Genomic DNA, 26,690 nt, shown 5'->3' with positions numbered 1-26,690 from the left:
ATAGCTATGGATGCTGAGGTGAATAAAAACCATCCAAGCAAATATTCCTTCTCCCCCCCCCCCCCGCGCTTCTTCTAATGAAGAACAAGTATCGCTAAATACGATATATTTATACTCTGTGGTCCAAATGTATACACATCACCTTTCCACTTACAACAATAATCAGTCGGTCTATTACTTTGTCCAAACACTATTCATACACAGAGGCAAAAAGGTCTTAAAACTGCTACAACAAGCTAGCGGAGGTTCCAAAAATGGACGAGGAAAAGAACCCCCCCCCCCCCCCAAAATAAAATAAAAACTAAAACACCCTGTAAAAATGGTGGCCATCGTCTCTCAGTGCTGTAATATGTTATGCTGTTGCCATGACACTTTCTGATTTAAAAAAAAAAAAAGGGGGATTAATTCATTAACGGGGGAAAAAAATTGTGAAAGATACAATTTATCCTGGAGGCAGGACCAAAGCTCTACTACAGGCAAGAAGAAGGGTCGCGACAGTACAGAATATAGAATATAGAGAATAAATGCTCCTCGTCTTTTACTGGCCATTTCATGAGTCATCTACACATCTCTACGATGTGATCTGTACACGTTCACTACAGGCTATTGCTATTAAATAATCCCAGCTATTCAGTTTTTTAGGTCTTTTAAGTATATAGAGTATATAATAAAAAAATATTGAGGGGAAAAGAGGACTCTAGACTTGACAGAACAATACAGTAATATGGTCAACCAAGAAGACACACCCTGCAAGACAATGAGGCATGACACTTTGTGGAAACACTCACTATTCTCATGTTACGGTAGATGACCAAGGACATTCGATCAGAAGCATTACAGTAGCTAAGGCTGGACAGATGGATTACAAAAAAAAATAAAAATAATAATAATAATAAAAATCCCCACACTTCACATGAGTTAATCAGGCTGTGGTCCCAAAAACAGATGTGGAACCAAGAACTACTGTGATGTGAAACTGTTAGTTGTGGGGAGTAGGGGACAGAAAAAAGTTGTATGAAATTCTTACTATGCACCCAAGCAACTATATATATACATATATATTAAAAAAATAACCAAAACACAAGAAAAGGGAAAAGACTGGACTCAAAATGAACAGAAAACTATACATGTATCTACACTTATGTATACAGAGGATGTCCAGAACCAATCCTGGTAGTAATGAGCAACAAGGGGTAGGGCATGGCATTCCGTCCCTGCATTAGCTAAAAGGCAGGCCCTTATTTGTCACTGTTCGAATAAAACTCTGCCCAACGGCTCTCAAAGAAGCGCCTCATGGAGTGGCCGGCCATGCCCACCTCTGACGTATCCTCATTAAAGAGCTCGCAGTTGTTGAAGACCAGTTGAGCATCTGCTGCAAATTCCTCACAACTGCAATACCTGCAACACAGAACAAACACATTAACTACTAAATATTAACTAAATAACGAAATATTATGAACACCAACACACTCACCCTCCTTGCAGAAGCCGTTCACGCATCGTTAGGAAGTCCATAGGGTTTTTGATAATGCGCCGGTATCCAGGCACGAGTCGGGGGTTGACTGGCTCCAGAAAGGGCCAAGCATCTGCATGGGCCTCCATCTCCATCAGAATGATCCTGAAAAGCACATGTGAAAACCTTGGTCACCAACATGTTTATTAGGAAACCTCGTACAAAATGGGTTTCCCCCCCAAACGCTTAATGCTCCAGCCTAAGCTGATATAGGCTATAAAAAAGAACATTTCTGTACAACGTATTGTCCACACCACAAAAACTGCAAAACCCTGAATCTGAAACTTTTTTGTGGGAGAATGTATTTTTAATACATTTATTTCATTAAAAAATTACTGCCACGTGACCATGCTTGCTGTAAGGGGAACATGAGGGAGAAAGGTTGCATTATGAATTGTGCACAAACATACAAAAACATCAAAAGTGCCTTCATTAGCATAGAGAGAGATAGAAAGGATACCTTACTGATCCTGAAGGAAATTTAGCAATAGTATGTAGAAGTGTGTGGTTTGGTGAAGAAAACAAATCAGCATAGCATAATGCTAGAAAGTGAAAGACAACTGTTTACTTAATTCACTCACAGAGAGAGAGAGAGAGACAGAGAGAGAGAGACAGCTCTGATGGAAAGAAAAACTAAAATTAAGAAAATGCCTTTATCAGTAGATTATGGAGGTGTTAAGGGAGCCAACAATACTGGATTTATAACATACGGTTCCACTAGAGATGAAAATGGCCTTCAAATTTGTAAGGCCTCAAAACTCACTCGCAGTATGTGAGGTCAGGTTGGTTCCGCGTAGCCATGCGTCGACGCTTTGAAAGTGAGTGACTCGTCCCGCTACAGGGGGCAGGGCCATCTTTCTGTCGTGTACTCGTGCTCCGCTTCTGCCCGTCTTCCTCATCAGAACTTTCGGCACCATAAGCAAAACGTCGTTTTCGTACGTTTGATCTCTGCCGAGCCGATCGCTGTGGTCGTGGACCCTCACCAATACCCTGAGAAGCCACACATGTAAACAAGCACAAATTAAACCACACCCAGTCTAAATATGAATGCGATTTCAACAATATTTACTTTATTTCGCCAGACAAACTAGATCACTTAAAAGCATTAGAAAAGGGTTGAGTTTTATGCTAGTTAGCATTACCTTGGAAACACAAGTGGGACAAAACCAGTCTCCGTCTGGCACCTCAGTGACCTTCGGCTTCAGGCAGAACATATGCCATCCACGATCACAGCCATCACATAGCAGCAGACACTCATCATTATCACCTTTTCGACACATCTGGCATGTCTGCAGAGACACAGCCTTTAGTACACAATACCCCCACAAAAGAAATACATTTTCATAGGTGTCCAGGGTCAATCATACAAAAATGGTATTGAGCATTATACAAGGAAACAAAAAGAAGCAGGTAATTCAGTAAAGCATGTGTTCATTTTTTGACCCAAAGAAAATTTAGCTGATAATTTTTCATACAAAAAGAATTCTTAATTGCATTTAATTAATACAATTATTATTAGATTGCATTTTGGCAGTTTATGAACATAATATTCTTAGGCTCAGGTAGGCAGCTTCCATATACTAAATAGATAAGAAAAGTAGTGCAAAAAGGAACTTTTCCATTGGGTAGTATAATAGTGGAAATGAGGCTGAAATAAGGGGATGCTTCTTTGTGCACATACCATAACAAGTGATCAGCAGCTTCTTCAGCCTGCTGTCATCAGGGAGGAGAGTGCATCATCTCTACATATACTTTATTCATACACTTTATAAGTTCAGTGCTGCATATGCCACTTTACATGTCAATATCAAGGACCTCTATCTATCATTTATACAAACACTTAGAACAATTTCTATGCTTAGTGATCTTTTAATGTTTATTTAAATGTTTAATGTCTATTGCAGCACCATGGGTCAGAGTAAAGCACTTTCAATCCTGTGTATTTCCTGACATTAAAGCCTACTTTGACTTTGATAACTTTAGAAACCAAACTCCACTGGTGGTGTTCGGCAACATTGTTCTCAGGAGAAAATGTGCGATTAACATGGAAATACTTTGTACATTTTGTACATGCATTTATTTTAGCATCTCTGCGGTCAATGTTTTACTGCACTGAATAAGATTAGTTCTGAAACTTATGGGTGTGAATAGCTAAAATTAGCCAAAGCCAGCTAGCCTCAGGACATGTTTAAAGAAAGTAAAATCCCCTCATTCAGATCGCAATCCATAACACACTCTTCTGCACTGTCTGGTGGAAAAGCATCATAAATTGTGTGCGCGCACGCGTGTTTAAAAAGGTGAAAAAAGGTGCACGTATTTGTGTTCTCACCACTCGGACAATGGATTTCTCCCAGGCAATGGCCCTCTCCAGCTGCAGCAGACACAGGGCGAGCTGAGACGCACTTCGGCAACGGTCCAGGGCTTGCCTCCATGTCCTTAGTCTGGGGGTGATCTCACTCTCCAGGCTACACACATGCGCGCACACACAAATTAACAGCAATTACAAATTAAACATTGCTGTATACACAGGTCGAAACTAACCATAACAAAACACTTCAAATTACTTTTGAAGACTCAATATTCTAATGTAACACGACAATTACCAGACACCACTAAGAAGTGATAAATCGCACATCATCATAAATAATAAATGATCATGATATTATTGCCAAAAAGTAGTGTCAGTTGGCTTGTTCTTTATCTAAGAAAAAAGGTGAGTAAATGAAACCTAAACCTGCTGCTTTAAACATTTTTAAATATGTGGCTTCACCAAAGCATTTAAAGGAATATGGGAAGCTTTGATTATACATGATTCTGACCAACCTGACAGCATCCATGGGCACCTCTTCCCCGCCGGGCGGTGGAGTAAGTGGAGCCAAACGCACCACCTCAGACAGGTTCCACAGTGGATCCTTGAGGTAGCGGCGCTCAATGTTCCTCTCCAGGTTGGTCAGCCTCAGAACACCTAGGTCCAATGGGTTGGAGGGCACACGCAGCAGGTCTGACCACTCTTTCTTGGTTTTCACCATCCAGTCATCTCTTGGGTCTACTTCATGCTCATAGTACTGGAGGTCATCCCGGGTGGAGTCCGGCTCTGGTGCAGTGTACATCTAAACCCGAGGAAGAAGAGAAGGAAGAGGAAAAAGGGAGGAGGGGGGACAGATCAAGAATAGTCTGCACAACTATGGCCAAGTCAGTCTATGGGAATCCTTACTGAAAACGTGGAATTTTTGAGATACCCACTTAATGTACTTGGTAAGCACACTTATGATTTAGTTTAGATGCGCATTACCGCCAATTTATTTTTGCCCAATTATCAGCCACCCTCTACTCCCAAAAAAAAGGAAAAAAAAGAAAGGACAGGGCCATCACTCCCCAGAGATTACTGGCTGGTGTATCCAAATAAGAATTATGCAGACATACGAGCTAAAGGTAGTAACTGTATATTTACAAAGTACACTCATATGACACCCATGTAGATACTGAAGAAAAAAAAAAAAAAAAAACATTGGTACCACCAAGTGTATATATAGTTAATGCCACGCAAAAAACTCATCTCTCCTACTTTACAGTAACTTTCAATGAACGTCAATGCACAATTTTATTTCAAGTAATTTGAGCATTTATATTGGTTCATTCATCATGAACATATGACAATTTAAAAAAGTGCCAGCTTTTTTGTACCATTTCCAAGAAAAAAAAAATAAATAAATGGAGAAAGATTGTGTGATAGTGATGATCTACATTTAAGAATGTAAAGAGTACAGAAAGAAACACTGAAAACACAGAACCCTAAAAAGGGTTGAACAAGTGTAATGGGTGTTTTTAGACAGAAAAAGGTGATTAGGGATTAGAGAACAGGTCTATCTAAAAGGTCAAATCTAAAGGAGCTGAACATGGAGTTAAAAGATTATACTCGCTTCCAGTATAGGCAAAGACCTTGTGGGAGGTTAGAACTGATACAAAAGAACGGACAGACTCAACCAGCATGGCAGTTTGAACCCCAATTTGGTTAAAAAAACAATAAATAAATAAATGACTGGAAGTAGAAGTTAAACATTTCCATAAAAAGAAATTAATGTATTAAACTATTAAATAATTAATCTTAAAGATTTTCTGTTATAATTGCTGAGCAACTTGTTAAGGGAGAATGTCTGTCATGATGGTTAGAGCCTTGCATCATGGCTCCGTCTTGCTCAGGGATGCCATGTCTTCATACCTGAAATCCTGCAGCTGATGCTTCGGCGGCACTCTCAGTGTCGCTCGGTCCGCTTGGGGGAGCCATCTTTGAATATAAAGTGTGAACATTATGATGCAATGGTGGTGCTAAAGGACCCCCCCGAGTCCATACATGCAGTCAAACTAAATACACACAACCACAGCTCCTCCTGCTGTTCAGTCAGCTCAGGAGCAGGCATGAAGGATGCAATGCATTGTGACCACAATGGGTCAACAGCATCTTGATCAAATGATGAAAGTTGGACTACAGAATAGTTAAAAAGTGAATGACAAAAAAAAAAGGGGGGGGAGGGGGGGTGTTGACCCTGCCTGTATTAGCCATATGCAGTTACAGCTAAGCTTTATACTGTCCAGCTTATTCATTAGCCAAAACAAATTAAATGTCAGCTAGTAGAAAAATGAAAGCTGACTTAATATATACCAAATAAGCCAAGTAAAAGTTCCCTCTCCCACACACACCCTCTAAAATCAACCATGTAGCTCACCTTCAGTTGCAGATCAGCGCCCACCACCCTCTGCTCCAGATCCTCAACCCACTGTAGTACACTTAGGTCAATCTGCATGGCCCGGTCCTGTGCCTCCCAAGGCTGCTGTGCGACTTCAGTCAGAGCTCCACCTTCCTCCACCTTCTGCTGGAATATAGGGTCTAAGAGGCAGAATCAGAAGAAAGGAATGTACGAACTCAAGGCTGAAACTGATCTTAAATATAAATTCCACAATGCAGCTTTTAAATAAATCAATTACTAAAATAAAAATAAATTAAAACCAAGCATAGCTTATCGCGATTCATAGCATATCACGTTTCGAGCCATTCAGAGGTGGACTTTGTCACCAAGGTCCTGCAGATGTAAACAGCCCCAAATCACCACACTACCACCACCATGACTGATTGTTGGTATGATGTTCTTAAGGTGAAATGCGGTGTTAACCTTTATGCCAACCTTTGACACATCAGTCCTCACAATCGAATCCCAAAAGTCTTGGGGGTCATCCAGATGTTTTTTGGCAAATGCACCTTGCGACTCTCCCATGAAGGGCACTTAAACCCCCCCCCCCTTCTAGCATGCTTTAAACTGCCAGGCAGGTTCTCCTTATGCAGTGTTTCAACATTCAACATGTCTGGCAGTAACCTTGCCTGGGTGAGGCAAGTGAAATTTAACCCAATTTTCAATTGAATTTAGTTAACTATTAGCTTTAGAAGCTAAGGGGTAAATGTTCATATGGTTGACAGATTTTGATTAAATCTTGATATTCAATAAATGGAACTATCATTTTAAAGCTGCATTGTGTTTTCTTGTGTTGTCTTTATGATCTGAAACATTAAATCATTTGCAACAAAAAAAAGAAAGGGGCAAATTGAAAATTGGAAATCTTGTTTGATAGGTCAAGTTTGGATAAATCCTTATTTTGACAATGTTGCTGTTTTCTGCTGGTCCGCTTACAAGCAGTTTTCCTAACAGACATGTCAATTTATACAACACAATCAAGCCAATGATTTATTGCCTGGATCGTTATAAATACCAGGATACGTGCAACATCAGCCATTAAAAGGTAAAGGTATTTGTCACTGTACAGTGTCCTCCGCATTTAACCCATCTGTTGTAGTGAACACACACACACCCAGAGCAGCTAACTCCAGCGCCCGGGGAGCAGAGAGGGTAAAGGGCCTTGCTCAAGGGCCCAACAGTGGCAGCTTGCCAAGCCCGGGAATCGAACCCACAACCCGGTTATCGATAGCCCGGCGCTCTAACCACTGAGCCATCACTGCCCACTAAATTATTACTAAATATAAAAGTTGAGTCTTAATCTACCCACGCTGGCATACCGCCCTTTGATGATGACGTACCAGTCATGGGCCGTGAGCAGAACTCTGTCAGGAACTCCATGTGTTTGGTAAAGTGCTTGTGAAGAACCTTCTCTCTGACACCACGTGGGTTAAGAGCAGTCAAAATAGCTGTCAGCTCCTCCGGTTCTTTGACCCACCACCATCCTTTCACCATCACTAAAGACAAAGAGAATGTGATGACTTTTAGAATTAAACTTCTATATACGTCTCAACTGATCATTGTACTACCTTACAGTAGGCATTAGCCCATTTAAAAAAAAAAAAAGCAAAAAAAAAAAAAAAAAAAAGAAAGAGACTGACCGAGTGGAATGGGCTTCACCACAAGCTGTGTGAAGTACTTCTGCTCAATCTCCTGGAACAGAGAGGACGGTGGCCTGCCCCTGCGCTTTGCTGCCCCAGCCCGAGAGTGCCCTCGGCCAGCACCGCTGCCCCTCCTGCGCCTCCTCCCAGGCCTGGGAGCTGGAGTAGAGCACACTTGAGGAGGGGGAATAATAGCCTGTAAAAAAACAAAACAAGACCAAGTATTCAAAATTAATATAAGATACAAAACTATGTATGTGATTTTTGTTTTACGTCAGACAAAAAGCTGTGATTTTAGTTTACATGGACTCATAATGGACATTAATGCTATGGCAATATTGGGCTTTCAATTATTTATTTGAACTGGTCTTAATTTTAATGTCTTAATTAGTTAGTGGTCATGACTGACAACATAGTGCACGAAGTTCAGTGCAGATTTCAGAAGAAAGATTTACATCAGGCGAGTCGACACTGCTTTAAGTGGAGAAGCTGAAGTTTATTGTCTACCTTGATGCTGGACTACAGTTTGCAGCCTCCCACATGGACAATGAAAAAGTCTGAGAAAGTTTCATGATCAGATGAGACAAAGATTAAGCTGTTTGACCACAATGACAACAGGTATGTTGGGCAGAGTAAGGTTGAGGCATTCTCAAGCAACTGTTAAGCATGATGGTGGTAGCATCATACTCTGTTGTTGTTTTGCTTTCAGTAAACCTTTTTTTGAGATTTTTGTTTTGTTTACTTCTGTTTTTCTGTTACCAAAAAGAGAGCAATCATGTTTGGAATTACTGCAACAAAAGAAATATCAGAGTCTGAGCATTATATGAGCAAAGTTGTTTTTGTCCAGTAAGAAACATAAGTTGCACATACATGTACTGACATGCTCCCATTCCAAGTCGAGGCAGAAAAAAAATATGTAAATACGACTGAGCTTTTAGAATAGGCCTTCCTAAAGTTCTGAATTTAACTATAGACATACAATTTAAGCCTTTTTAATGCTCAAAAATTAAAGTAATGGTACCCAGGAGGTAAGTGGTAAAGTTACTAATGCAAAGCTAATTAACCTCAGATAGTAGCACTGAATTATCAATACATTCACCAGCCATTTATAACTTCTATTTGACTTGCTAGTGACTGTCATACAGATTAGAACAGCACTGACCTGTGGGAGCGGTTCAGAGGGCGGCGCGGCATTCAGGGGAAGGGGCATGTATTTTGCAGGCGACATAGAGGTAGATGAGGGTGCGCATGGCTGGGACAGCGATGCCTCGTCGCATGGATCCTTAGGCAACAGGTTGAACCACTGCCCTCTCTTCTCAGCCATGTCCTTCATACCATCCTCTGGTTGGCTGCCGTCCCCATCCTGTCCAGCCTCAGATGACAAGACTGGTGTGTCAGTTGAAATGGAACACTGGGTCTGGTTGAGCCAAGTCTGGAAGGCTGACTGGGTGAGGTCCTGCATTCTGGCATCAGGCCCCACCCCCGTAATCGAATCCTCACCACCAGATTTGCTGCTGCGTCTGCGGCGGCGGTTCTTGACAGTCCGCAGATGGAGCTCTACTTCTGGTTTAATTTTGCGGGGTCGGCCTCGTCCTCTGGGGCTGCTCATTAGAGAAGCCTCGCCTGGAAGAGGGTCCACCTCCAAGGAGCTACTGGAAGGGGGAGGTAACAGGTGGGAAGGAGGAGGGGAAGACGGGAGGAGAATTTTGGCGCCAGTGGACACAGCCAATACAGGTGGCTCCTCTTTGACCTCCACTTTTACAGGAGACACGACTTCTTTCTTTACAGAGGTTACCGGCACATCCTTCACCAGAATATCACTTGAGGCTGCAAGTAAGACAATGGGGTGGGAAAAAAAGGAACTTGTAAATCGTAAAACAGATTTCTTCTTAGTTTATGTGCTCATTTAAGTAGTAATTGCAATATCTTAAAAAAAAAAAAAAAAAATCATCTGGGTTATGCTTCTGCAAATTGGTTAGATGAAGCTTGCATAAGTGGAATTTTCAAATAAAAATTTTTTAAAGGCTTTAAAAGGCTTGTGTTTGGTATCTCTATCCTGCTGAAAAGTAAAAGCTTTATTCTTCCTTATTCCTTTAGCAGACAGAAGCAGGTTGTCTTGCAACATCCTGCCTGTGTTTTTGCATGACCCAACCGTTTAATAAAATCAAGATGCCCAGGAAAGCACTTTAATAACACCCCATGGGTCACTGTTGGTATGGCGTTTGTTAAACAGTGTTTGCTTTGCACCACACAGAGATCAGAAGTTGGGCCAAATACCTTACTTTTGTCACCATATCCTACATTTTAGCTGGATCATTCTGATGCTTTCTGGCAAACTCCAAACATACAAAACATTTGAAATACAAATTCAGGTCATGTCAAAAAATTTATTTGTTCTACTGGATTTATAATAGCGATCAGTGCCTGATTATTAAAAAAACACTCAGCTCTCAAATAAAAGTATGACAGCCTATAGAAGTGTTCTACATTAGATATAGACAATCTCACAATAATCGGATTATGTAGAAAAAACAAAACAGTACAATTCCCCCTTTAATAGCTCCTACTTTTAGGTACAGTATACATCAGCCACATATAGAACTGCAGCCAGAGTTTAGCCAGAGTTTTAGATGCAGGAGACTTACCCAAAATATCTTCCGGACCTTCTACCAGCACACCACCGATATGGGGTAGTAACCAGTACCTGCGGCGGTAACGATCCTGCCCCAGAGACATTGCCCGCATGCCATGCGATGACTGCAGCAGTTTCTTGCGGAAAAAAATCTGACGCTGCAAAAACAGGATCACATCATACAGTTGACATAAGAAAACTAACACAGTTAGGAATTAAGAACAGTCTTTTGTGTTTTAGTTTAACAGATGAAACCAGAAAAAAAAGAAAATGTTCTATACTGATTGCTGGATTAAAGCAAAGCCCAATTTGAACAGTATTACATTTAAAAGGGGCCCTGGGGGAACCCCCCTGTGATTTCTTTCTATTCAGATTGGCCATGTCGGAGCATTTCTCCATAGTCCTCGGAAGAGTACAGACTTAATTACCTACTGCTGTTCACTGAACTCAGTAGTTGTCTGATAATCTCAGTCCTGTCTGGTTATACATCTCTGTTTTTCCAGCCCGATGTGGCCTCAGAAAACATTTTGAGCGCTGCTGTGTGTTTTATTTATTCACCAAGGACATGTGTCCTCTTGTACATAAACTGTTTCCAAGCGGTAAAAAGAAAGCTTCATGACGGTTTGGACACAACTGTTGTAAACCTGCTCAGCCTGCTGAGCTGATTTCATTGCCATCCTGATGTGAGAGCAACACTCGTGAGATATACAGAGCCCCTAATAAACTAATCCAATTGGAACAGGGTTGAGTAAGGACACACCATTGCCCAAACTGTATTTTGTGTGCAGATGGCAGTAAAAGCATTTTATCCGGAAGTCTTACCTTGGTTAGCTTATCAATCTGACGTTCCAGTTCAGGAACACTCGCATTGTTTGGACTTTCAGCCTGTAAGGGATTATAAAGCAGTCTCAATCAAAAATATATTACTGGCTATGGTGAGGAAGAGTTGCGTATTGAAAAGTATAGGTAGCATTTACTACAGAAAAAGTTTGCTATGATATACAAGAAAAGAGTCTTGAGATTCAAACGTCCATATATTTTGAAATATATTACAAATACTTCAGTGGCATAGATAAAGACTGTGCAATATGCAATATCTAATAGATAACTGTCACCCATAGAACATGACATTCTTCAGATTGTTCATCGAATTAAATTGAAGAACTGTCAGTAAAGCACTGCTTACTAAATAAAAAAAAAAAATAAAAAAGCACATTTATAATCTGACAACATAACCCCTCACCAGTGTTACGGGGGCTTTAGGTAGATACCATTTCAGCATCCTGATTGAAAAATGTCCAAACACGCCCAAAAACACTCATTTAAGGCCCACAATTAAAGTTAAAACAGAAGAGTGAGAAAGTGTCACAACTAGCATGTTATACCTCACTGAGCTTTGGCTCTTCTTTGGGCCGGCGTCGGCAGCCCCTCTGTAGTACGCTATTCTCCTCCAGACTCTCATCTTCAGCCACTCCAACACGAGCACTCCGCCTCCGCTCCTCAAAACACAGTTCTTCTTCAGAGCGGCCCGTCTTTCGTGCTAGTGCAGCCTTTAGTCTGTCACACACAAAATATTAGAGAAATATTTTACAATTTAAAAAACGTAATTTATATATTAGAGTGGCTTTAATTACATCCAATAATAGTCTCATGGTGCAAAAAACAACAACAAAAAAAAAAAACTCATCTGACAAACTTACTTGCGCAGCTTGCCCTCAATAATCCACTTGTTCTTCCTGTAGGTGGCCATGTTCTCCAGAGTGTTGTCGATTTCTCTGAACATTCAAAAACAAGCAATCACTAATGTGTCCACATTTACTCTACAGGTAGAAACTGTTTTACTTATACAACGGTACTAGTCACTACCTTTATTTCTCCATCACATACCAATAGTGGAAACTATTTTGCAAGTGCACATACAGCATTTCGATACATCTTGCAATATATTACAAATATTTGTATTATAGAAGGGGAATCTTTATATGGCGTATATTACGACTATTCTGCAATATTTGACCAAAGTTACTCTGTCAATGCATTTAAACATATTAAAGGTTTCTGTAAACAATAACATTGTGATTTTTTTTTATTTATGGTATATTTTGTATTCCCCGCAAAAAAGTTACAAAACAAAACTACAAGCCTAAAACCTGTAAAACGGAGATAAACTAACCTGATGACTGTGTTGCTGGCATTGAGCTCCTCCACCAGAAAAGCAAGGATAGAGGCCTTTATTTCAGGGCACAGGGTCTGGAAGCTTTTAGTGCGGAGAGTGTTGCACACCTCCAGCTCAAAGCCATGAGATTCAAGAAAAACCCGGAGCACCTCAGACACTGTGCCGTGACTTAGCTCCAGATCCACTAACTTCTCACCCAGGATCTTCACAGACTAGACGACACAGGAAAGGGAAGTAATGGAAAAAGGGGGGAAAATAATAACACACAAAAGTAACCATTAGCGACATAAAACATTATCAATTTGCCAGATGCAAAAAGCAGCCATCAAATAATTGAGACTGGAGTTTCTTTCAGCAGAGTTGAAATTTGTTGATATTTAGTGCAGTCTGTGAAGAGAATTACTCACTGGAGTTATAAAACCATGCATACACAGATCCCCATGTGATCACGCATTCAAAAAAAAACAGCATGAACTGTCGCTACTGTTAACGTTGCTGATTTCCCCCTACATATATTTGCTGTTACATTTTTTTTTAATAATAATAAAATAAATAAAACTAAAACAAATTTTTGCAATAAAACATGAGACTCACCTGGTAGTAAGACGGCAGTCCAGGATCAATCAATGCGGCCTCCATTAGTTTTACTAAGAGATCCAAGAGCTCACTCTGGCTATTGCCCACATCTAGAAGACCCTCCTGCAGTGTGGCCAGGCTTGGGATGTCCTTGGGCACCTGGAGACCCAGTACCTTTCCATAGCCATGAAGGAACTCCACTACGGTGATACAGTGGGAAAAGGCCACACCTGGCAATGCCAGTCCAGGAATACGAGACAACTCCGGTAGAGGCTTTATATACATGAAAAAAATAATAAAACATTATATAAAAATGAAAGTGAACAAAATAGTATGCCAATTACTAGAGTTCAATTTGAATAATAACCACAACAAATCCGGCCAACAAAATTACTCTTCCACTAAGAGTACACACTAATTTGTAAAAATGCTACAAGTTATGTTCTCTTGGATTGGTTTAGATTCAAACTTCTGCATCCACGATACTAGAAACTGGTCAGTTACCAGGGTTGGCAATATCCTTACAGTATGCTCAGAAAAGCTTATTGCAGCATATCCAGCGCAAAGGGTACCCTAGTCAAAGTTTGTTACTCTAAATAGTTAAGGACACATACATTTTCTAGAAGAGCCATTTGCAAGAAAGGAGGGTCAAAAATCCAAATCAAAAAAAAAAAAAAAAAAAAAAAAAAAAGCTATGATACTTGTCAAAAAGGGAGTTACTGAATACGGACCATGCAGGGTGCCCAAACCTTTGTTTCAGGCCCATATCTTTTTTCTTGTTATTTTAAACTATGAAATATGGGGGGAAATATTAAAGAAATGTGTCATATTTAAACCTATTGGGAGAAAAAAAAAAAAAAAAAAAAAAAAAACCTTTTACTCGCTTAGCCATTTACTGTAACATATTTGGACCAGGCCTGCCTAAACTTTTGAATGCCATTGTATTCAAATGTATGCACGAACACCTCAGAGGTTGTCCACTTACGGTGTGGTCAGTGAGGCACATATCCTCGGCAGGTTTCTTCAGCTCTTCTAGGATCATCTGCTGCCTCTTCCGCTCTTCCAGACGTTTCTGTGCCTGCGCCCTCCTCTCTGCTTGCCTCTTAGCAGCCAGCGCAGCCTGCGCTTGAGCCTCTGCTTCAGCCTGTGCCTTTGCAAGGGCCTTGGCTTTGCTGCGGGCCCTTGCTGCTCTTTTCACAGGGCTAGCCTTCTCCAGGTCCTCTTCTATAGGGGCTGGAGCCGGAGCTCTCTTCTTGCGGCCAGGTTTCTTGGGTGGCTCTGGCCCACACTGGGCCATCTCTGCGTCCAGAGACTGACTCTGCGCTTGTACCTCAGACATGGGCTCTTTGGCATTCTCCAACTGTTCACACATTAACAAAACAATTAGATTAGTGTATTTGACCCACACGCCTTATAGAAGAATAGAATCGTGGTGGACATGGCTAAAGTGATCCTGATTTTAATTCTCAATTTTACATGAGTCAATATTTGCATATTTCTAAAACCACATTACCTTAGCTTTCAGTTTCTCCTGCTTTATCTTTTTGTTCTTAGCATCTTCCCTTCTTTTCATTCTGGCCTGAGTAAAGGAAATTTAAATCTCAGTTAGACATGGACAGGTGGAGAGTAATGTAACAGTCAACCTGAATAATGTCTTTAACAGAGCAAATAAACATGTGTAACAGAAAGGCATTTAATATGCAAGACAGTCATTTAAAGAGCTATATATTTACCTTTTTCTTCATTTTCTTCTTGATCTTAACAAGTTTCTCTTTCTCCTCTTCAGTCAGCTCCTCTGTTAAATTAAGAACAAAATACATGTACTCTTCGTGGTACTTTAAAACACTTCTGGATGGTAAACTTCTGCGGCCAGCTGCACTCCCTGAATGCAAGTTGGATTGTAGGTTTGAGTGTCAAGCCTAGAACATAGTTTAAAACTAGTGTGCATTCGTCGGAAGATGAATCACAGCCGTCAAACTAAAGTGTATAACCTGTTGTGGAGAGGACACAAATCCAGGTGTATTTTCTGGCAAGCCACCATAATGATGGTTTTTGGGTTCATTTTACAATGGACACACACTGTTAGGTGGTGGAAGTTACAAAGTAAGATACATTGAAACAAAGATACATTGAAACTAGTTTGCTTGGTGCAACCAATTACATGATTCTCTTTCTTCACATTGGAACCCATCCTAAAAGAATTAAAACATACCCTTTGCCTCCAGTCTCTTTAGCAGCCTGGCATCTATTTTGCTTAGAAAGTCGATCATCTTCGGCTTAGGAGGTCTGCCCGGGCGCCTAGCCGGAGCTCCCTTGGGACGGCAGACTCGAGATCGAAGCTTGCCTTCTTTGTCAGGATTTGGAGGACGACCACGCCTGCCCGTTATGGACATAATCATGGAGGGGACCTCTTCATTGGCCAGGAGGAACCATTTCTTCCCCTGCCAGGCAAATTTGAACATGAAGTTGTGAGACAACTAGTTATATGACTAAGAACCCCTGTGGAAATGTTGAAAGATGTTTAATAAAATAATACAAATAATATTTCTGTTAGCAAGTTAGCTTCTGAACTCTCTGGCTCATAACATCACATTTCTAAACAAAACTACTTATCCACTAACTAAACAGTTAATGACTTATCCTTTATGAAGGCTATTTTAATATTTTTAGGATCCTTAGCACCAATGCAAGAACAGCCGAATGACTTACTGGCTTATCACCAAGGATCTATGCATGTTTGTCAGTTAAATACTTGTAAGTTCTGAGGAGCATAGAGGGAGACCATGTTTACATTTACACCAATTAAACTCTAATAACTCTGTTTATATGACAACGTCAACACTGCAGTCAGGATGTGTTCACCTAGCACAACACAGACTGCAGAGCCTCAAACCAGAAAAACCACATCAAGACATTCGCCAGTTTGGTTTCTCTTTCACACAAACCTCAGGTGTGTCTCGTTCCTCATAGAAGTCCCCCACTGGCATCCGTGGGCTAAAACTGAAGTGCTCCCTTGACACCCCATTTAGATCATCCTGGTGTCTTCTCAGGTACTAAAAGCAAAAAACAAGCAAAAAAAAAAAAAAAAACTGTATAAGCTTGTATAAATAAATGCTTAAAAATATGCTCAAGATGATCATATACAGTGGCATCTGTCAAGGGGTGGGTTATATTAGGAGCCAAAGTGTGATGGCTAGACAGATGGGTCATAGCATCTCCAAAATATTAGACGGGGGTTTCTTGGTATGCAGTGGTTCGTACATATCAAATACAACCGGTGAACTAGTTACAGGGTCATAGGCAACTGTGGCCCATTTACATGATCCACGGAGGGCCAACCTCACAACTTAGAGTGCCTATAAATAGTATTCACCTCCTTAAATATTTTGCCCTTTACTGCTTTTATAAATGAAATTGTGGTTAAAATGCAAGACTGTCGACAACAATTTACCAAAAAAAAAAAAAAAAAAAAAAAAATGAATAAAACCTCTAACATCAAAGGAAAAAAAAAATCTAAATGTAATGCCAATTAAATTAAAATATGTAATAATGAATGCATCAATATTATATTATATAATATTAATGATGGCACATGATGTTATGGAAAGAAAAGCAAAAATTCCAGAGTTGCCATTTATATGAATTGCTAAATGCAACAGCTAAACACTGACTATAGTTTCACTACACATCGACAAACTCGAGTCTTAGAAAGTTAGCTAGTAAAGCAGTCAATTTTATAATTCAAGTCTAATTAGAGTTTATTTTTTTATTTTTATATAATTTGTTAATATTTTAGCTCTTCAAAACTGCCCTGTGTCAATGAAATTTTTCATACGGTTTTGGCAACATTTATGCAGCCTTGCTCGAACAATATTTCATTTCATGTGGCAGCATTCTTAATGACGGCTGGGAGCACGAATCCCTCAAATGGGGTTTGAAATACATGATGTTATCAGAGTAGGAGGACAGCAAATGCCTAACAATCATCTCCTTTTCCAAAGATTGTTCCGCAACACGGAAAACTACTGCAAGTTTCCATGTGAATTCCTGAACCATGTATGAAATACTATAAATAAAACATCAGAAGGGAGCTGTGATAATATTGTTTGTTGTTGACTTGTTCATGTCTATCACGTGAATGAAGACAAAAAGACTTACCTTAATGACCTCAGGGAACTGTTTCATTCTCCTACCGCAGGGGCTGTAGTACCAGGTCTCTCCTTTCATTCGGTCTTCAAGCATCCGCACACGGATCTCTCGCCGCCATCTAAAACATTAAAAACATTTCCGCATACATTAAACTGTACCCAAACACTACATGACCTGTCAAAACAATATTCTTAAAAAAAAAATAAAAAAAAATTTATATATATATATATATATATATATATATATATATATATATATATATATATATATATATATATATATATATATATATATATAAACAACAAAAACAACAACTGACCCATGAAGAAGAGGGAAGTTGACTTGTTCTTCAGTAGCTATTCTGCGCCTTGGGGTTTCTCCTTGGGCAAAAATAACAGGTGACTTTAACAGGTCAAGTCCAAACCTCAGCACCAAGTTTGAATAAGAAGGTTGACAACAAATTCAGATACTAGCTCACCTGCTGTGGAGTTGTCTTCACCATCCTCATCTGTTTTTGCTTCTGAAACAGCTGCAATTCCTTTTTTTCTGGGTTTCTTAATTTTCTTAAGCTTAGAAATGGAAAGTTCATCATTATTGGTCAAGCTGGGGTCATTACTGATGCTTCCCGACTCTTTAGTCAGAAGTGCTCCAGCAGGAAGCGCAGCACCGTCAGAAACATGTGCAGGTTCTGATGCCTCTTTGGAGGTTTTCCTCTTTTTTGCTTCTGGTGGCGATTTCTCTTCATTTCCCTTCTTCCATTCCTTGTTCTCCTCATTTGAAACTTTAGGTGTAGATTTTCGTCTCTTTTTCTTAGCATCAGGCGAACCTGTCAAACATAAAGCATGTGTTTTTTTTTGTTTTTTTTTCCCAGCCCAACTACAAAAGCAAAAAAAGGGAAAACCTTTCTCTCTCTCTAATCATGGACAGGAACGTCATGACAAAACAAATGGGGTTTCTGTTCCATACATATACATACAGAACACCTAATATTTTGTCAAATGTCTTATCAATCTGCACATTGACCAGATGTTTGTAGCGATCAACAAGCTTCTGGAAGAATTCTGGTTGGATGTTTAATCATTCTTCATTGTTTTCTGGCAGGACTGTGTTGTGTTGTCTGTCTGCACTTGTGTTTTGTATGCACTGTCTATGTTGCACCATGGTCCTGGAGGAACGTTGTTTCGTTTCACTGTGTACTCTGTATGTAGTTGAAATGACAATAAAACCCACTTGACTTGAGGAACCTGACTTCACCTGACTTAACCACAGCTCAGAACTCTGATTCTGAGGTAGTCCTACTTCTTCATTGTTCCATCTAATTTGTTCAATGTCCACAGCCCGCGAGAAGCCCCATCACCATCACGTTATCGGTTGGTACAGTGCTTGGGGGGCTCCCCCAGAAGGCTTTTACTTTGACCATTTGGTAAGAATGTCCCAATCTGATTCAGTGGATCAGGACTGGGGGTGATCCAGGCATTTTTTTTTTTTTTATGGATCAGGTATCAGCTTTTTAAGCCAGATCCAGTTCCAATCCTTAGTTTTGTCGTAGCAGAGTGTCATTTGCCATTCTCCAGGCACCATTAACAGACATTTCCATTTTAACGTGGAACTTCATATCTCTTTTTTTGACTGTTCATAGCATTTTAACAGCATTGTGCTACCCTACTGTTCTCAAAAAGTGTTTGTGTTTTGTTCACCAAAGTAAGGTTACACAGTGTTATAGTGAATATGTCTAAAAGGATGATTTAAACCCCTCTTCCATAAAACGTATGTCTATTTTCTGCTGTTTTTGGCCACAATGCCAAAACCACCCAATTAATCGGGACAAGCCTACCCTGTTTTCTTGGACGGCAGCCTCTAAGTCTATGACACTCATGTCTACGATAAGTGCATGTTATTTAACTGACCACAACTGTAAATGTATTAGTACTACTACATTTTCTTCACTTTCCTATTTCAGCAACAGTGGACTGGATATGATTAGATTATTTTCATGCAATCAGCCAAAAAACAGCAGTCTTACTTTGATCAAAAAATGCTGAAGCCTTTGGTGTCCTTGGCTTGCGTGGTTTCTTCATTGGCTTGGCAGAAGAGGGTGCAGACAGTGGGTGGTCAGTACCATTATCTGGTAGCGGTACACCACAGCCTTCTTGTGCTCCTGTCTCTGATAGTGTAGAGACTGTAGGGTCAACAATGGCTTCCATTTTTGGGCCTTCTGTCTCTTTAGCTGTAGGGAATAAATAAGAAAAAAATGGAGAATATGGCATCATATCCTCATACACTAAGCTCTCGGTGCAATAAATTAGCCATGCGGCAGTATTTCTCTAAAGAAGAGTTTAGTGTATTTTATCAAGCTACGTTTGGGTATGGGTGCTGAATAAAGTACTGACACTGCAATGAGCGAGATGAGCCTGTAACCGTTGATTGAAAAAAGCCCTTTGTTAATGTAATCCTTGATTTTTAAACAAAACACCCAAGGAAAGACCAGCAAATGATTAACTAACTGCTTTTAACAAACACATTAACATGGATTCATTTACCAATAATGTGTGCACAAAACTTATTTCACCATTTAGGCAATTGTTTTAAGTGTTAACAGCAGTTTACGCAGTATTTGCCCACTGTTAAAGTGTGTCATTTGTATTTGTTGCAAATGGATTTGTTAACATAAAGTAGTTTCCACAACAATCCATGCATGCAAGAGTCATGTAAATGGTATCTGTTGTATGAAAGTATTAAGCCTCAATGCAAAACATTAGTTCCAATTATTTTGTTTACTTAATCCACAAATTAAACTTAGTACAGTAGCTGAACCACAGACCAACCATGGAAAAATATACTACACTGGAACAATCTCACTACATTTCTGTTGGACTGAGGCAAACCCATTCTATGTATTAATATTTCTTATGCAATAAGTAATGAAAGGAAAAGCATATCACAGGGGGGTTGATTACTTATAAGATACTACTAACTGAAGCCTAATCCCAATATAATTTCCTCTATATTGAATAAAACTTCACCTTACCTTTAGCAGAATGAATAGAGAATTCATTTACAGAAGACAGCTGGGAAGTATCATTCTGTGAACGGTCATTTAAGGAGTAATCCATCTGTGAATAATCCTGGAGTGAGGCATCATCACTGGAGCTCCTAGTGGCCAGGTAGCTGCTTGCATTCTCTTTCTTACACGAGACGTCTTCTCTACGTCTGTCTTCAGGCAACCAGCCCTTGGACTCGTTGGTAAAAATGGATGACCCTTCATCCTGAGAACTGTTGTTGACTGACACGTCATAGCTATCCTCCAAGGATTCAGTGTTCTCTGCAGACATATCTGTGTAAGTTGACTCGAGTAAAGATGGGTAATTCTCAGTGTCCAAGGTATCAGTTAGAGTGTCAGCATTTCCTTTTCCAAGAGCAGCTTGCTCCTTATTGGTGGCAGGACACTTTTCAACTAAAGCGTCCCTTTTCAGCAGTTTTGAAACTAGGACGTCTGGAGATGTTTCAGAGCTTTTACCTAGAGACTCAGTCCAGGAACCTCTAGGACACTCCTGCTTGGACACAGAGTCTGCCAGAATGGCTTTACGACAGTGATGACCAACATCAGGTTCGCTGCTGATTTTCTGAGGAGATGGTTTGTCAAAAGCTTCTGGGCTTTGAGAAGAGGAGGAGAAAACTTTTGCGGCAGTGTCACCAGGAGGTTCTACACATCCAATAGAAGAAACTGGTAACTTGGGGGCAGTGGAACTAGGGGATGGTGACGGAAACGCCTGAGCTGTAGCACTTGCATCAGGGAGACGTGCAGAAAACTGCTGCGAAGATGAGCGCATTTGAGAAGAGGCAGAAGAAGGTGGAGGTGTAGAGACAACAGAAATGAGTTTAGAGTCTACGGCAAGAGAACAAGGATCAACAGTTGTATGAGCCAAGGAAGCAGAAAGAGATGAAGAACTTGTGGTTACTAAAGGTGACATCACTGCCCTTTGGGGAGGGTCTGGTACAGAGGAAAGAGTGGAAATTACTGGAGGTGTATGCTGAGATATAGGTGACTGAGGAACCTGTAGACCCCTAGTCCCAGGGCTGTCTACGGAAGGTGCAACAGACAGAAACTGACTGTGAGACATAACTGGAGGTGGTGTAGACACTGCAGTTTGAGGTGCTTTGGAGGTTTGACCCATCTTAGGTGGAGCAGGTACTGCTGCAGGTACAGCAACAGAAACTGATGGTACAGTGGCAGCAACAGGTCTTAGGCCTTGCACCATTAATGGTGGAGTGGTGAGCAACTGAGAAGGTGCGGTTATAGCTGATGAGGTGTTAACTCCAGGTTTCAATACAACTGAAGCATGTGCAGAAACTCCTGAAGGAGATTCTGAAACTGCTGTGGAATACAAGGACTGTACAACAGTAGACCCCGAGACAGTTTGAGGAAGTGCAGTTGACATCTGCTCCTGACGAGGTGGTACAGCCACTGGTGGCGGAGGTCCAGAAACAGCAGGAGGACTCAAATCCTTGAGTATGACTCCCATGTCATGATGCTGCTTTGCAGGCTCTGCATCCACAACTGGTGGCTGCATTTGTGGGATGTAGTCATCAGAGGGTGGCAAGACAGTTTCCGGGGGCCGCTGAGGCATAGAAGATCTTTCAACACCATTGTAACCTTGATCAACTTCTTTGTAGGACTCATTAATTTGCACTGTAAACCACGAGAAAAAATAAAATCAATTAACTTTACATATAAAACATATCAATGCAAATAAAAAAAACTATTTAAAAGAAATTAGGTTAAGAAAGTTTGCTTGTTTCTTACAGAATAAAACAGACAGACTGGCTGTCTATTAAAAGTTCACTGCATGAAAAATCAACTGAACAAGGCCATGTTCGTAACTAAGCCAGGTACAACAAAGCCATATTTACAGTTTAACAGTCATGAAACAACTCAAACTAGATAGAGAAAACCACACTATGAAGGGCCAGAATGATGAATGTTTTTAGTCCAACAAAGAAAAAGCACACATGATCATTGTTTGAAGCACGAGAAACTGACTCAAGAGTAAAAACTGCTGTGCTCCATCTTTTGTTTATTAAATGAAAACCTGTGCCACAGGTCCTTTGCAGAAAAGACTTAACACTCCTACAGAAGAGAGCATGATAAACTATCCATACTGTGCTTTTGCAAGGAACAGTTTTGGGCACAATGACAGTAGAAATGTTCACATGCAAAATGGAAGCAGGGTTCAACAAGCTGCATCAGTTTACATTGGTAATTTAGAATGATGTAGGATGAGGAGAGGAAACACAAAATAACCTAGAATTTATTCAATACATCAAGTACATATCATTTGCCCCTGCGATCGGCAAATGACAGATACTCACTCACCTTGAATCCCAGAGGAATGAACTACATTGCCTCTCCCTGGACTCTCCTTTCGCTGAGGTGAACCACCGTCAGACATTGCAGAAGGAGACATCCTCGGTACTTGCACCGGCAGCGGGCTACTGGTACCCCCGTGGCCCATCTGATGGTGCTGAGGACTTCCTCGCGGGGGGGTGAAATTCTGTGCGGTGGGCATCATGGGAGTCTGGGGTTGAGACTGAGGCTGACTTTGAGGCTGCTGAGAGGACAGAGGTGCATGCTGAGGTTGGTGTGAATAATAAGGTATCCCATTAGGCACCATACCATAATGCTGCTGCTGCTGTTGCAGATGCTGAGGTTGGTGGTGCTGCGGGTGATGTGGGTGGTGATGAAGCGCTGTTGCAGACTGATGCTGTATGGGAGGAGGCTGCTGGTGGTGTGATGTTTGTGGGAGGCCAGTATGCACTTGGTTTGGGTAACCTCCATACATGCTATGAGAATTGTACCCTATTGGCACGGATGACCCGTCTTGCTGTTGACCAGGATTTCCTCGGCCCCAGTATTGCGCCCCTGCTACTGGGGGTTGTCGAGAACCCCCCATGCTCCCGTTGACTTGATACTGTCCGTGTCCCTGAAAGTGGTGCTGAGGCTGCTGTTGTTGCATCACCCCCTGGGAGCCTGGTTTCTGGTGCATTCCATGGCCGGTGCCAGAACCCGAACCAGTGCCAGAGCCCATGGCAGGGTTATACTGGGACTGGCCCCACAAGTAGTCATAGCCCATGGTGCTCTGCCGTTGGTGATTGCTCATATGGGGGTAAGAGGAAGAAGAAGAAGGAGGGTGAGGGCCAGATTGGCTGCCCCCATCTGCAGTAGTGATGCCATTCACATTCATGTCGCCATTCAGATCTGTACATAGGTAAAGATTTTTCACACACACACACACACACACACACACACACACACACACAAGTCTCACAAATGACATTCAAATTGTATAATAGTCATGACTATGACACACTGACATGGATAAAAATACAAATAGATGCTCACTTTTCCCTTGCTGGGGGAAGCTCATGGAGGACCCGTTAGTATAGAGAGAATCCCCTGAGGAACGCTTCAGTCCTGAGTTAGTCGACGCAGAGTGAGTCCCATAGTTAAAATGGTTGTTTGTTTCCATCTACAAAAAAGAAAAGGAAAAAATATATATTCATATATGTATATTTATGTTATATACATTTCATAATGAATGAACCAATGGACTAAACGTTTCACACTGACTTCCATTGAAAGTTGATGGCTTTTTCATTCTGTCAATTTACATACACACACACACACACAGTGGCAGGACTATCTGAAAAGACAAAATTACAAAAACACAATTTCTAAAGATTTTAGCTAGGGTCCATTTTTTCTTATATTGCTACATCATTGCTTAGTAATCTTCCAGTAGTCCTAGTTACTACTCCTACTACAAAACAAAAATAATAATTCATTAATATTATTTCCCTGCTGTCCGTTAAGAGTTTCTACAGTTTGCTGCAAATCAGAAGCTACATTCAGTTGTTGCATGCAAAACATCGGCCTTAAATGAATACACGGAGTGTGATGACATGCTGTGGCCGACATCACAAACATTGCACTCTACAACTCTCCCTAAAATGTCGCAGATAAGCGGACGAGATGCTCAAGGTTTGGTGTCGTTATACACACACACACACACACACACCGAGATAACGTTTTCTGCCTCCAACTTATTGCCAAGCACAAGTTGTGTGATCTAACCAGTTATAGAAATTGCAACTGGACCAGTTTAGGTGACTAGAGTGTATTTTATCGATTGGGATCGTTTGATTGCGGGCAGACAAAATAACACAAACAACGTGGGATGATGATGATGATGATGCGCTAGCGTTATACATCTTTAGCAGTGGGGCTAGCCCAGAGTAAACATTTAGCCAGCTAATTCAGTGCCATCGCCTAGAGCGCAAGTTCTCAAAACGACATCACTTCACAACTGCATTTGGTCCAACGATTACAACACCCGTCCAAACAAAAAACAATAACAAAAAAAAAAAACACGGGAACGATTAAGGATGGGAACGCGCACGACGTGGAAATAGCTAGCTAATACAGGAGCTAGCCGCTACACGTGACCATGCGCTCTGAATGAACCTGGTCGCTAACACTAGCGCTAGCTCCCAAACAACCTAGCACCAGCTAGCTTGCAATACTTATTGCATCCTAATGTTGTTGAGAGCCATCCTGCTTCAGCAGTGCTCTTTAAAATGTTGAGTTGCTACCTAGCTAACAGCCTCTCGAAAAAAAAAAACAGCTATAAAAACAACAAACAGAACAGTTCACTAGCTAGCTACTACTTATTTCCAGCAGTTTATTAGGTTTACGTGTAACGTCCCATTCATTGCAGTGAAAACGAAAAAGGGAAAAGCGTCAAGTAGCTCGCTAGCTGGTCATATGGTCAGCCTAGCTAACGAAAAGCAAAAAGGAGTTTGCGGCTAGCGCTGGGTTGCCAGCTATAGCACTAACTACTACCTAAAGTAGCCCACAAATGTTAGCTAGCTACGTCCAAAGCGAATGGACAAGTAAGTGCAAGTTTATTTCGCCACTGCCGGTGTAGCTACCCGGCTTGTACTTCAAACATGCTGAAAAAATTATTTTCATAACAACTCTCATTTAGCCTGAAAGCCCCCGAATGAAGATTCGCGGATTAATGCCTTTTTAATAACGTCATTCGAGCTGGGCCTTTACTCCACTGCCTGGATATGATAAATGTTTCAGATACTCGGAAATACTATTCAGTTGTTTTGATCTCTAGTTAAAATGTACATAACGTACAAGATTAATTTAGTTAAGAAATCCCCACACTGATGCAGCTGGCTATGTTTTAAAAGAATAACAAGAGGGCTTAATCGAGAACGGCGTCGACTCCAAGGTTATTTAAATAATTAAAGAAGTTAAAACCTAGCTAGCTACAAGATCCACAGCTAACGTTAATGTGCAGCTGACTTCCAAATATCCCGGCACACAAAAACAACCGGAGTTTAACAACTGATTCAGTGTACAAAACTGAACCTTGAGCAAGCTGTAGTGATCTCTGTAAACCGCTCGGATAATTGTAGACGCTTGCCTTTTGTCAATTAACTCATATTGTTTTGCCGAGGCGGCGACAGCATCATCCCCACACACACACACTGAAAAGTTTTAACATAATAAACGATAATAAAAAGCTCCAACCTTATTTTCTTCGGATGGAAAAAAAGACAACTGTGTCTTTGGGCTCCGGGCTGGCGACTTATATGAATGAAACCGGTAGCGGCGATGTAAATAATAAACAGGTATTCGCTAACCTTTAGGTATCAAATTAGCAAACATGGCTGGTATGTTTGAGCGCAGCCATGATCACAGGCGAGAGAAAGAGACCGAGCTGAAGGAGGAAGTGAATGGTGCGTTACACACTACAGGGTGTCCAGACACCCCAAGGTCTTAGCGCCTACCTGTCCGGTTAGAATCGACAGTCGTCCTGGCTGTATTTTTTTTTTTTTTTTTACACTAAGGACGCACAAATGCTCACTTTTAGTTAGCGCCCTCTGCTTTTCTTGTTTTAATAACGTTAACTATGACAGTCCGTTGAGCTTATTATTTAAATTGTGTGAACAATTTGACACTTTTTAATTTTTAATTTATTGTTACTGTGAAATACAACGGATCGTTTTTGTCATTTAGGGATCAACAGATTTGACATATACATTGTTTCAATTATTAAAACTTCAGCACTGTTTCGGTGCGAACTGCTCACAAACCAGATATTAATAGAAATGATAAAGCGGTGGGAGGGCTCTAGGACCCCACGCGATGTGAAAAGCGCGCTAATAGAGTGCAACCAAAATGCGG

General features: G+C 40.8%; 1 protein-coding gene across 3 annotated transcripts; it reads right to left on the bottom strand.

Moving 5' to 3' along the window:
• Positions 1 to 276: 276 nt before the first annotated feature.
• baz2a (bromodomain adjacent to zinc finger domain, 2A) lies at positions 277 to 26,254 on the bottom strand. Of its 3 annotated transcripts, none has more exons than XM_072696124.1 (30): positions 26,034 to 26,254; positions 23,832 to 23,958; positions 22,806 to 23,687; positions 20,460 to 22,121; positions 19,455 to 19,658; positions 17,910 to 18,257; positions 17,751 to 17,811; positions 17,441 to 17,549; positions 16,228 to 16,335; positions 15,495 to 15,723; positions 15,016 to 15,077; positions 14,796 to 14,861; positions 14,268 to 14,642; positions 13,301 to 13,555; positions 12,704 to 12,918; positions 12,231 to 12,305; positions 11,916 to 12,087; positions 11,353 to 11,415; positions 10,544 to 10,688; positions 9,061 to 9,725; positions 7,899 to 8,094; positions 7,599 to 7,754; positions 6,238 to 6,398; positions 5,733 to 5,798; positions 4,337 to 4,623; positions 3,843 to 3,978; positions 2,656 to 2,802; positions 2,277 to 2,503; positions 1,475 to 1,618; positions 277 to 1,398 (listed from the first exon to the last, which is right to left on the bottom strand). In XM_072696124.1, exons 2-30 carry the CDS (start codon positions 23,956 to 23,958, stop codon positions 1,239 to 1,241), a joined length of 7,503 nt encoding a protein of 2,500 aa, XP_072552225.1. In that variant the 5' UTR covers positions 26,034 to 26,254; the 3' UTR covers positions 277 to 1,238. The 3 variants fall into 3 exon arrangements, with proteins under 3 accessions (XP_072552225.1, XP_072552226.1, XP_072552227.1); XM_072696125.1 differs by having other exon boundaries at positions 26,147 to 26,254; XM_072696126.1 differs by lacking the exon at positions 5,733 to 5,798.
• Between the last annotated feature and the right edge of the window lie 436 nt (positions 26,255 to 26,690).

This window comes from Salminus brasiliensis, chromosome 14 (assembly GCF_030463535.1).
Source record: "Salminus brasiliensis chromosome 14, fSalBra1.hap2, whole genome shotgun sequence".
Taxonomy (NCBI): domain Eukaryota; kingdom Metazoa; phylum Chordata; class Actinopteri; order Characiformes; family Bryconidae; genus Salminus; species Salminus brasiliensis.
Note: the sequence above shows the minus strand (reverse complement) of the source record. Positions and strands in the feature narration are given on the sequence as shown.